At 41.1% G+C, this 12991-nt stretch overlaps 1 protein-coding gene across 2 annotated transcripts in view; it reads left to right on the top strand.

The window, feature by feature from the left end:
• LOC110522547 (cytosolic 5'-nucleotidase 1A) overlaps positions 1 to 12991 on the top strand; it is a 52779-nt gene that overhangs the window by 24299 nt on the left and 15489 nt on the right. Inside the window, exon 1 of one of the 2 annotated variants that reach the window (XM_021601001.2) lies at positions 12480 to 12885. The exons of the other annotated variant lie outside the window; for it this stretch is intronic. Within the exon in view, the coding sequence (XP_021456676.2) occupies positions 12778 to 12885 (108 nt within the window). The 5' untranslated portion in view covers positions 12480 to 12777. Of the gene's footprint in view, positions 1 to 12479; positions 12886 to 12991 lie in introns of those variants that run through there. 2 annotated transcript variants of the gene reach the window in all.

Raw genomic sequence — 12991 nt, 5'->3', positions numbered from 1 at the left:
TGCTATTTCTTTACAAACTAGTGTACTAAATATAGCTCTGTACACACTTGTGCATATTGTTCAGTGGATTTTACAGTGGCTTTACATTTCCTTAGTACGCTGATTTTCTAGTTTACCCTACTTTGGGACAGGAATGTTCTGCTAACATACATTTCTGATTCAGTTAAGCAAACAAGGAATTGTATTGCAGTTGGTATGTCTTTTTGTCAGATCAGGTTGGGTATAATCCATTTGCTGTATCTCCCTGCTTACAATGTCATCACGTATTTCATTTTCTCTTCTGTTTCCTCATTTCTTGTCACGCCCTGATCTGTTTTACCTGTCCTTGTGCTTGTCTCCACCCCCTCCAGGTGTCGCCCATCTTCCCCATTATCCCCAGTGTATTTATACCTGTGTTTTCTGTCTGCCTGTTGCCAGTTCGTCTTGTTTGTTCAAGTCAACCAGCACTTCTCTTGTTTTCTCGTCCTCCTGGTGTCGAGCCTTGCCTGTCCAGACTGAGCCTGCCTGTTGTCCTGTGCCTTTGTCCCTACTCTGGATTACCGACCTCTGCCTGACCTGACCTGGGCCTGCCTGTCGTCCTATACCTTGGCCCCACTACTCTGGATTATCGACCCCTGCCTGCCATGACCTGTAGTTTCCCTGCCCCGGTTGTTACAATAAACATTGTTACTTCAACACAGTGTGCCAGTTCATCTTGTACGTTCAAGTCAACCAGCATGTTATTTTTTTTTTGCCTGTCCACAACGATTCTCTTGCCTACCCCTTTTGGATTGTGAATAAACATCTTGTACTCTAACCATCTGCCTCCTGTGTTTGCATCTGGGTCTCGCCTTGTGTCCTTATAATAATATAGTAATTTTCTCAACTATGGAAATGATTTCATTATTGACAGATGACTGCTATATATTTTTTACTTTGGTTGAGACAAGTTTGTTAATTGTTGTACTTAGAGTCCCTTTTGACTCCTTTCCTGTTTCAGTCAAAATCCAATCAACGGACCAGACATCCAGAATCTGTTTTAAGGCCAAATTCCACTCCATGTACTCATGTGTCATTGCCAAACAATGGAGCAACATGATTGTTTTGACAAAAAGGGGCAAGGATTGGAATGTTAGCACATACAGTACAAACTTGATTTGTCCAGGCTAGACCAGACAGTGGGTTCTCCTGAGTAACCACAGACCACAAAACAGATCCATTTACTTTTTTGTTGTTATATCTGGTTTAATGCATCATATTTCAGCCTGTGAAAACCAGTATATGTTTTAATTGTATACTGGTTCCTGAGAAGTAAATTAACTCAAAGTAAAATACATGCCGAAAGCCAGATGTATTTTAAAACCAACACAGTATTCTAAATTGTGGGTCTCAGCAAACTAAACTATCTTGTTTGATCAACACAGCTATTTCTGTTGCAAAGACAAACTTCAATATTTACGTTCACACACTATTGTTTTTCAAACTCAATTCACAATTGAGCAAAAATGCTCATATATTTGAATTTTGCCTGTGACTTAATAAGGTAAATATCTTTGTATTTGTATTTATTATGGATCCCCATTAGTTCCTACAAAGGCAGCATCTACTCTTCCTGGGGTTTATTATGGATCCCCAGTAGATCCTACAAAGGCAGCATCTACTCTTCCTGGGGTCCAGCAAAATTAAGGCAGTTACACCATTTTTAAAAACAATACAATCACAACATATTTCACAACACGTTAAGTCTGTGCCCTCAGGCCTCTACTACCACATATCTACAACACAAAATCCATTTGTACATATGTGTATAGAGCATTTGTTATCGCGTGTGTGTGTATGCATGTCTGTGCCTGTGTTTGTGTCCCTTCACAGTCCCCGCTGTTCCATAAGGTGTATTTGTATCTGTTTTTTTTAAATCTAATTCTACTGCTTGCATCAGTTACTTGATGTGGAATAGAGTTCCATGTACTTATGGCTCTATGTAGTACTGTCTGTTCTGGACCTGGGGACTGTGAAGACACCTCTGGTGGCATGTCTTGTGGGGTATGCATGGGTGTCCGAGCTGTGTGCAAGTAGTTCAAACAGACAGCTCGGTGCAGTCAACATGTCAACTGTAGTCCACACAACTGAACCGTAGTCCATGTGCAACAAAACTAGGGCCTGTAGGACCTGCCTTTTTGATAGTGCTGTTAAGAAGGGCAGAGCAGTGCCTTATTATGGACAGACTTCTCCCCATCTTAGATACTGTTGTATCAATATGTTTTGATCATGACAGTTTTTAATCTAGGGTTACTCCAAGCAGTTTAGTCACCTCAACCTGCTCAATTTCCACATTATTCACTACAATATTTAGTTGAGGTTTAGGGTTTAGAAAATGATTTGACCTAAATAAAAGGCGTTAGTTTTGAAAAAAATATTTATGACTTAACTTATTCCTTGCTACCCATTCTGAAACTAACTGCAGCTCTTTGTAATTTCAGTCGCTGTAGTAGCTGACGTGTATAGTGTTGAGTCATCTGCATACATAGACACTCTGGCTTTACTCAAGGCCAGTGGCATGTTGTTAGTAAAGATGGAAAAAGTAAGGGGACTAGACAGCTGCCCTGGGGAATTCTACCTGGATTATGTTTGTAATTTCAGTCGCTGTAGTAGCTGACGTGTATAGTGTTGAGTCATCTGCATACATAGACACTCTGGCTTTACTCCAAGGCCAGTGGCATGTTGTTAGTAAAGATGGAAAAAGTAAGGGGACTAGACAGCTGCCCTGGGGAATTCTACCTGGATTATGTTTGTAATTTCAGTCGCTGTAGTAGCTGACGTGTATAGTGTTGAGTCATCTGCATACATAGACACTCTGGCTTTACTCAAGGCCAGTGGCATGTTGTTAGTAAAGATGGAAAAAGTAAGGGGACTAGACAGCTGCCCTGGGGAATTCTACCTGGATTATGTTTGTAATTTCAGTCGCTGTAGTAGCTGACGTGTATAGTGTTGAGTCATCTGCATACATAGACACTCTGGCTTTACTCAAGGCCAGTGGCATGTTGTTAGTAAAGATGGAAAAAGTAAGGGGACTAGACAGCTGCCCTGGGGAATTCTACCTGGATTATGTTTGTAATTTCAGTCGCTGTAGTAGCTGACGTGTATAGTGTTGAGTCATCTGCATACATAGACACTCTGGCTTTACTCAAGGCCAGTGGCATGTTGTTAGTAAAGATGGAAAAAGTAAGGGGACTAGACAGCTGCCCTGGGGAATTCTACCTGGATTATGTTTGTAATTTCAGTCGCTGTAGTAGCTGACGTGTATAGTGTTGAGTCATCTGCATACATAGACACTCTGGCTTTACTCAAGGCCAGTGGCATGTTGTTAGTAAAGATGGAAAAAGTAAGGGGACTAGACAGCTGCCCTGGGGAATTCTACCTGGATTATGTTTGTAATTTCAGTCGCTGTAGTAGCTGACGTGTATAGTGTTGAGTCATCTGCATACATAGACACTCTGGCTTTACTCAAGGCCAGTGGCATGTTGTTAGTAAAGATGGAAAAAGTAAGGGGACTAGACAGCTGCCCTGGGGAATTCTACCTGGATTATGTTTGTAATTTCAGTCGCTGTAGTAGCTGACGTGTATAGTGTTGAGTCATCTGCATACATAGACACTCTGGCTTTACTCAAGGCCAGTGGCATGTTGTTAGTAAAGATGGAAAAAGTAAGGGGACTAGACAGCTGCCCTGGGGAATTCTACCTGGATTATGTTTGTAATTTCAGTCGCTGTAGTAGCTGACGTGTATAGTGTTGAGTCATCTGCATACATAGACACTCTGGCTTTACTCAAGGCCAGTGGCATGTTGTTAGTAAAGATGGAAAAAGTAAGGGGACTAGACAGCTGCCCTGGGGAATTCTACCTGGATTATGTTGGAGAGTCTTCCATTAAAGAACACCCTCTGTGTTCTGTTAGACAGGTAACTCTTTATCCACAATATAGCAGGGGGAGTAAAGCCATAACACATACCTTTTTCCAGCAGCAGACTATGATCGAAAATGTCAAAAGACTCACTGTGTAACAAGACAGCACCCACCATCTTTTTATAGTCAATTTCTCTCAGCCAATCATCAGTCATTTGTGTATCTGCTGTGCTTGTTGAATGTCCTTCCCTATAAATGTGCTGAAAGTCTTGTCAATTTTTTCATTGTAAAATAGCATTGTATCTGGTCAAAAAAAAAATTCCAAAAGTTTACTAAGGGTTGGTGACAGGCTGATTGGTCGGCTATTTGAGCCAGTGAAGGAGGCTTTACTATTCTTAGGTAACAGAATGAGTTTTGCTTCCCTCCAGACCTGAGCGCCCGCTTTCTCGTAGGCTTAAATTGAAGATATGAAGACATTTTTTAATTTCTCATCAATCCACTGGGATTTAACAGTTTTTACAGTAATTTTCTTAATGGGTGCATGCTTATTAGTAACTGGAAAAAGGAATTTCATGTGTCAAGAGCAGCATCTGTTTGCGCCTCATTACACACCACAGACCAACAAATATTCTTTACATCAACAACATACAGTAGGAATCACTACAAAACCTCTTGTATGACCTCTTATACACTATATTAGGCTCAGCCTTTGGAACTTTGGTTTTCCTAGAAATGGCTACTATATTGAGATCACTACATCTGATGGATTTGGATACTGCTTTAAAGCAGCAGGTAGCCTTGTGGTTAGAGCGTTGGAATCGTAAACGAAAGGTTGGAAGATCAAATCCCCGAGCTGACAAGGTCAAAGGTCTGCCATTCTGCTCTTGAACAAGGCAGTTAACCCACTGTTCCTATGCTGTCATTGAAAATAAGAATTTGTTATTTACTGACTTGCTGAGTTAAATATATATATTTCTGCAGCATCATTAAAGATGTGATCAATACATGTTGAAGATGTCATTCCTGTGCTGTTTTTAACTACCCTGGTAGGTTGACTGATAACCGGAAGCAGGTTTCAGGCACTGGTTACAGTTTGAAGCTTTTTCTTGAGTGGGCAGTTTGATGAAAGCCAGTCAATATTTAAATCAACCAGAAAATATACCTCTCTATTGATATCACATACATTATCAAGCATTTCACAGATGTTATCCAGATACTGACTTTTAGCACTTGGTGGTCTATGGCAACTTCCCACAAGAATGGGCTATAGGTGAGGCAGATGAACCTGTAGCCATAGTTCTTCAGCAGTATTCAACACGAGATCCTCTCTAAGCTTTCCAGAAATGTGGTTCTAATTGGCAACACCTCCACCTTTGGCATTTCTGTATTTTCTGTGGATGCTATAACCATGTATTGCTATCATCAAAGGTATTATCGAAGTGAGTTTCAGAGATTGTCAGAATATGAATGTCATCTGTTACTAGCAACATTGATTTCATGAACCTCGTGTCTTCACACTTCTTAAGGCCAGGGGGCACTATTTTCACATCCGGATGAAAAGTGTGCCCAAAGTAAACTGCCTGCTACTCAGGCCCAGAAGCTAGGATATGCATATAATTGGTTGATTTGGATAGAAAACACTCTAAAGTTTCTAAAACTGTTAAACGTATGTCTGTCAGTATAACAGAACTTATTTGGCAGACGAAACCCAGAGGACAAACCATCCAGGAATGTTTTTTTGAGGTCACTCTCTTTTCAATGGGTTTTTCTATGTGAATCTAGATTTCTAAGGCACTTGCTTGCAGTTCCTATTGCTTCCACTAGATGTCAACAGTCTAGAAATTGGTTGATGTTTTTCCATTGAGAAATGAGAAGTAGCCATTTCCTTTCTGGGTGGATAGCCAAGTGTACTGTTGTGGTTGGGGCGCACGATCTGAAAGCTCGCTCCACTTTGTTTTCGTCCGATATTGAACATAGTTTATTCCGTCTTAAATGTTATCGATTATTTGCGTTTAAAAATACCTAAAGTTGGATTAGAAAAGTTGTTTGAAATGTTTGGACCAAGTTTAAGGTAACTTATTAGATACTTTGTAGTCATGTTGCGCAAGTTGGAACCGGTGTATTTTCTGAATCAAACGCGCCAAATAAATGGACATTTTGGGGATATAACGATGGAATTTATAAAACAAAAGGTCCATTTGTGCAGGGGCAAAAATCTGATATCAACTTTGGAGGGGACAATTACATTACATTTTCTCAAGAGCAATTCCTGAGGGGGACACCAAAAGTAGTGCTGTAACACAGCCTACGTTGTAATATGTTAAATGTATATTGAGGAACCATATTATTACTTTTTTTTTAATTACTTTATAACTGGATAATTGATAGGTACAGTAGTTAACTGAAGGGTTGTCCCAACTTGTTCAAATGTTTAAATCACTATAATACTACTGTCACGTTCTGACCAATTACTTTGCAGACAGAGTTCAGTGTGTCAAATCGGAGGGCATGCTGTCCGGTCCTCTGGCAGTCTCTATGGGGGTGCCACAGGGTTCAATTCTCGGGCCGACTCTTTTCTCTGTATATATCAATGATGTTTCTCATGCTGCGGGCGATTCCCTGATCCACCTCTACGCAGACGACACCATTCTATATACTTCCGGCCCGTCCTTGGACAATGTGCTATCTAACCTCCAAATGAGCTTCAATGCCATACAGCACTCCTTCCGTGGCCTCCAACTGCTCTTAAACGCTAGTAAAACCAAATGCATGCTTTTCAACCGTTCGCTGCCTGCACCCGCACGCCTGACCAGCATCACCACCCTGGATGGTTCCGACCTTGAATATGTGGACATCTATAAGTACCTAGGTGTCTGGCTAGACTCTAAACTCTCCTTCCAGACCCATATCAAACATCTCCAATCGAAAATCAAATCAAGAGTCGGCTTTCTATTCCGCAACAAAGCCTCGTTCACTCACGCCGCCAAACTTACCCTAGTAAAACTGACTATCCTACCGATCCTCGACTTCGGCGATGTCATCTACAAAATTGCTTCCAACACTCTACTCAGCAAACTGGATGCAGTTTATCACAGTGCCATCCGTTTTGTCACTAAAGCACCTTATACCACCCACCACTGCGACTTGTATGCTCTAGTCGTCTGGCCCTCGCTACATATTCGTCGCCAGACCCACTGGCTCCAGGTCATCTACAAGTCCATGCTAGGTAAAGCTCCGCCTTATCTCAGTTCACTGGTTACGATGGCAACACCCATCCGTAGCACGCGCTCCAGCAGGTGTATCTCACTGATCATCCCTAAAGCCAACACCTCATTTGGCCGCCTTTCGTTCCAGTTCTCTGCTGCCTGTGACTGGAACGAATTGCAAAAATCGCTGAAGTTGGAGACTTTTATCTCCCTCACCAACTTCAAACATCTGCTATCTGAGCAGCTAACCGATCGCTGCAGCTGTACATAGTCTATTGGTAAATAGCCCACCCATTTTCACCTACCTCATCCCCATACTGTTTTTATTTATTTATTTTTATTTTTCTGCTCTTTTGCACACCAATATCTCTACCTGTACATAACCATCTGATCATTTATCACTCCAGTGTTAATCTGCATAATTGTAATTATTTGCCTACCTTCTCATGCCTTTTGCACACAATGTATATATAGACTCCCCTTTTTTCTACTGTGTTATTGACTTGTTAATTGTTTACTCCATGTGTAACTCTGTGTTGTCTGTTCACACTGCTATGCCTTATCTTGGCCAAGTCGCAGTTGCAAATGAGAACTTGTTCTCAACTAGCCTACCTGGTTAAATAAAGGTGAAATAAAAAAATAAATAAAAAAATAAATAAAAAAAAATTTTCCTTTGTTTTGTATTTATTTAGTATGGTCAGGGCGTGAGTTGGGTGGGCAGTCTATGTTTGATTTTCTATGATTTGGGGATTTCTATGTTTCGGCCTAGTATGGTTCTCAATCAGAGGCAGGTGTCATTAGTTGTCTCTGATTGAGAATCATACTTAGGTAGCCTGGGTTGCACTGTTTGTTTGTGGGTGATTGTCTATGTTGATTGCTTGTTTCAGCGCAGTTCGCATTAGCTACACGGTTGTTATTTCGTTTATTGTTTTTGTATAGGGTTTCAGTGTTCAGTGTTTTCTTTATTAAAATTAATGATGAACACATACCACGCCGCATTTTGGTCCTCCGATCCATCTCGCCTCTCCTCTTCAGATGAAGAGGAGGACGGCCGTGACAACTACTACTAATAATAGTTATAGCAGTGTTCCTTATCAGTCCAGTATGTATTCAGGTATTTGTATTTACAACCAGCAATACCAAGAAAGGGCAGTAGGTGGTAATGGTACTGTACACTGTGTGTGGGTGCAGTTTTCATAAATACAATGAACGTGGTGTGATGTCATCTAAAATAATCTCCATTGAGAACCATCACAAAGTTGGTCTCCGTATTGAATTGAATTTTAATTTGACTTTTTCTGATACATTTATATAGTCATTAAATATGTGCCACTGGCCTGAGTCTACTACAACAGCTTTACAAGAACAAAAAGCTCAAAATAAGTACAATTCTAAAAGTGAAAGAACTACCTCAATGAATAACCCCAAAAAATCTAACAAAATATCCTTCAAAAATACTGATTTATTGTTCAGTCAGTGTCTCAACTCTTCAAACAGCAACTATGGACAAGTATGTCACACAAAGTATGCAATTTTAAATAAGAATAACAAAATAAATAGTATGTGTACTGTCATGTACTAAAAACTGAAAACTACTAAACAAAAGAACAAATATACTATACACCTGTGGTTCTCAAACAGGGGTCCGTGGACCCCTATTGGTCAGTGGTGTAATTACAAGGGTTCCGTGAAATAAAAAAGTGTAATGAACGTATTCATCACCACACGGATTCCAGTAACTTTACCTATAATATAGAGGGGGTGGAGGTCCCTGAGGACCACTCAAAACCTTGCCTGCCTTGCCTCAAAATATGCAGGGGTTCCAGTACCCAAAAAAGGTTGAGAACCACTGCTACACACACTACTGAACAAAAGAACCGAACATTTGTCCAGCCTGTCTTTATGTACATTATAGACAACTACGCCATTCAGTCTCTCTTGGCCCATGCTAGCCTGTAGCCAAGTCTTTCACCTGCGGAGTGCACTGAAACTCCTCTCAGCCTCACATGAAGACACTGGCACCACAAACAAAAAATTCTGATCAGCACCTCAAGTTGGTCAACCAACCCCCACACCTCCACTGGAAGCTTCCTGAGGACCTCTGCTGCCTCTCTACTGCTGCTACAGGGGTATTTGTTTCAAAAGAGAGGCAACTGCACTGAAAGAGAATCTATGTTCAGCTCTGGGTACTGATCTAGAGACTCATCCAATTGCCCCGTGAGAAGCGCTCTTTCCAACGTTTGCAGGACATTTAGATTGTCCTGGTCAAAACAGTCGCCAAACTGAACCTCCACACCATCCAACACTTAAAAAAATTCTGCCCTACAGTGATCCACTGTTTTGCCAGCAAATCGTCTTGAGTGTGTCTCAATGGAGTCAATCAATGTTGTTGCTTTCTCATACAGTGCTAGGTAGCTTTCATAACTTATTCTGTTAACCCCATGCAGAAGATAATTGAACACTGATTGGATTTCACTGGTGTGCTTTTACAGTTACAAAGTGGCGGTGGGTTTGGCAGTTTTGACGTGCTGTGAATTTTACAATGGCTTTTCTCCAGTTCCTAAATCCTGCACTAATGAAGGCAGCATCTGCTCTTTGGCCAATAGATGGCTGGCTTGAAAACCCTTGGCTACAGTGAAAACACAACACTCCTTTTACTGATGGATTATAAGGTAGCCAGGGGAAATTGCAAAGTCATCTTTCTTGAAACGTCAACAGTCTGTTGGCAAGAGTTTGCGGTTCTATAAATTGTGGGTGTGGCTGATATGGTTTTGTGCCATAACTGAGGTAACTGGACAATGCTGTGCCACTGTTCCCTATACTGGTGCTGCTGGCAACAAGGTTGACACCTGGTCCTGCCGTAGATGTGAAACCGTCCTGAAGTCTCTCTCCCTGGCTCTTCCCCTTTCACCACACTCACTGCCTCACAGTCTGAATCCTAGAAAATAAATAAGGTGTTTGCTGTACTCCTAACTACCGGTACCCAAAACGACACAATTAATCACAACAGCAATACCATTGCCTTAAACAAATCTTAGTTCAGTCACCAGTTTAAGTTGAGAGTGGGGGTGTTTCCAATTATGTCCTATTTTACAAGTCTAAAAAACCTTTCATAATGTTGCCAAACAAAGACTCAACAAACTTACCTGAGACTCCCTGTCCCTCTGCCCATCTGTCCCCAGCTCTGCTGTCTGTGTGCCATCTGTCCCCAGCTCTGCTGTCTGTGTGCCATCTGTCCCCAGCTCCGCTGTCTGTGTGCCATCTGTCCCCAGCTCCGCTGTCTGTGTGCCATCTGTCCCCAGCTCTGCTGTCTGTGTGCCATCTGTCCCCAGCTCTGCTGTCCCTGCCCATCTGTCCCCATCTCTGCTGTCCCTGCCCATCTGTCCCCAGCTCTGCTGTCTGTGTGCCATCTGTTGCCTGATATGCCTAATGACATCATTGTGAAACATTTCTATTAGCATTTCACTTTCTTATTAGCATTTTATCAACTTGTTTTTGAGATATTAGGCTACTAGGGTTCTTACTTAGCGTTTTGGTGTACTGAAAAATACTCTGTCCTTTTTCTGCCATTTTTTTTACCTGGCTGGCTACACACAGTGTGCAGGTTATTACCAGTAGGAGATGGGCTTCTATCATTCTAGATGGGCTTCAATCTAAAAGGTAGCTAGCTAGCTGGTCAGCTAGCAAATATGAAACGGATTGCAGTGACAAGGGTTGACAGCTGTATGAGTTAACCATTTACACAACGCATGCTGCAACCTTTTGTAATTGTAATGTAGTTTGTTTTTTAGTGGCTGGCTTCCAACAATAGCTGAATTTGCAGAGCTAGCGGGCACCAATTACGTTTCGGTGGCGTTTGCTATAATCTTTGCTATCGTCAGTTTACTCAAGATCGGCACACAGGTGCTTCAAAGTCCCCAAGCGACAATTTAGCTTTTGCAACGAGACCATTAAATATATTTAAGACAATGGTAGAGTAGTTCTGTTCCGTTTGGAGTTCAGTTTATAGCTAACCGTATCACAGGAACGTCGAAGCACTACAGCTACATGCTGATCTTGGCATAAACAGACGATAACAAATATTCCATCTTTGACGACTCCACATAAATTGAATAGGTACTAGCTAGCTTGCTAGCTAATGTTTGCTTTAGTTTGCTCGCTGGCTGTGCAAATTCAGCCATTGTGTGTGTGTGAACCCTGACAACATAAAACATAATTATGGTGCGATTGACTGGAATAACCTCACGTTAGTTACGTGTATTAAGTGCCTTTCAGACGGTAGACACGAACCCTGTTACCTTGCCAGTTAAGGAACACACAACATTGCATCGCTAGTTTCTCTCATTGATTCAAATAGCTGCAAACACTGGTTGATGTTACTGTAGCTAGCTAGCAAACATCAACTAACATAATGTGACCTGTAATAGAATGCCACGAAAATGAAGACTGGTGACGGTTATTAAATGTGTTTTCTTGTATTGAGTGGTAGACTCCGTCAGATTCCCACACATGCACAGTACCTGCATCTTGTGCCACTGCTGAGGGTTGGGAGGCAGTGGATAAACCATTGTGAGGCAAAGGGTGGGGGTCGCAATCTTTTGAAACTTAAAAACGAGCTAATAAGTGTCTACAATTAGCGCAAGTGCTTTCATTGAGTATTATTAATATTATTGAAATTACATAGTTATGTTTCCAGTGATATATTGGGGGGTACAAATCATATTTTTCCCAGGATGGGGGGGGGTTGTGTCCCCCCTTCCCCCCTGGGATTTCGCCTGTGGATCAAGGCATCAGCGCTCGTAACGTCGTATTCCACCGGATCTCTCATCACACCCGCACCACACACTAGAATACTGCAGCACCGTTTCCCCTGCCATAAACCCTCACATTGGTGCCACAAAAAAGAGAAGATGGCGATGTATAGGTTTTTGTGTGCTGTTTTTGGATATTGATTAGCGATTTTCAAGGATGCAAATAAATTCCAAAATATGTGTGGAGTTTTTAGTTCAGATTATTTGTTTGAAATATGTGATCTATAAAGAGAGTTTTATAATCGCGATATTCACTTTTTGGGTTTGAATAGTGTGAGAAAACAACAATATATTTGGTGAGAATCACAAAATAGGGTACACAATTATTTATAGCTCTTAAAGGGGCAGTAGCCTACATGGGGTATACAGATTTAAATTACAGCATTATTTAATATGCAGTTATTCTACTGCTATTTATTATGTTACTAATAATATTTAAACGTTAATTGTGTATTCTGATTAAAATTATTATACCTCATCTTTTAACTAAATAAAAATATTTTGCTTCCAATATGTAAGCAGGTCAAATCAAATTTTATTTGTCACATACACGGTTAGCAGATGTTAATGCAAGTGTAGCAAAATGCTTGTATATATGAGCTCTGTCAGAACGTGTTAGGCAGACCACAATATAGGTGAAGTCAACTGGCAAACGAGTTGCATTTTTGAACAGTGATAGTCAAAGCGACCTTTAGCCTATCCCATGAGTGTTTGCGAGTTATATGACATATCAGATCTGTTGTAAGAGAATGCTGAACAACAGAGTTAGACACGCCGATCCAAACATTTCCATAACGGTGTCATCGCTTGGTCTGTCCATCTACATTTGGAATCAGTGTTACGGATCTACCAGACCTAGAACTTTTCCATCCCAGGCCAAATATGAGTGAAATCAAACCTACCGATCCAGCAGCCACTAACGCTGGAGAGGAAAAGGACTGGACAGCATCAGCCTGTTCTGACAGTTTAAAAACAAGGAAACCTAGAACCGTAAGTTATACATTTTTACATTTGCAGCTGTTTGCAATTTTGCCTATAAAATAACTATCTTCACGTATACAATATTGCTAATTTATTTGACAAAAACTTTTGCTTT

Source organism: Oncorhynchus mykiss, chromosome 4 (genome assembly GCF_013265735.2).
Source record: "Oncorhynchus mykiss isolate Arlee chromosome 4, USDA_OmykA_1.1, whole genome shotgun sequence".
In the NCBI taxonomy this organism is placed as follows: Eukaryota; Metazoa; Chordata; class Actinopteri; order Salmoniformes; family Salmonidae; genus Oncorhynchus; species Oncorhynchus mykiss.
Note: the sequence above shows the minus strand (reverse complement) of the source record. Positions and strands in the feature narration are given on the sequence as shown.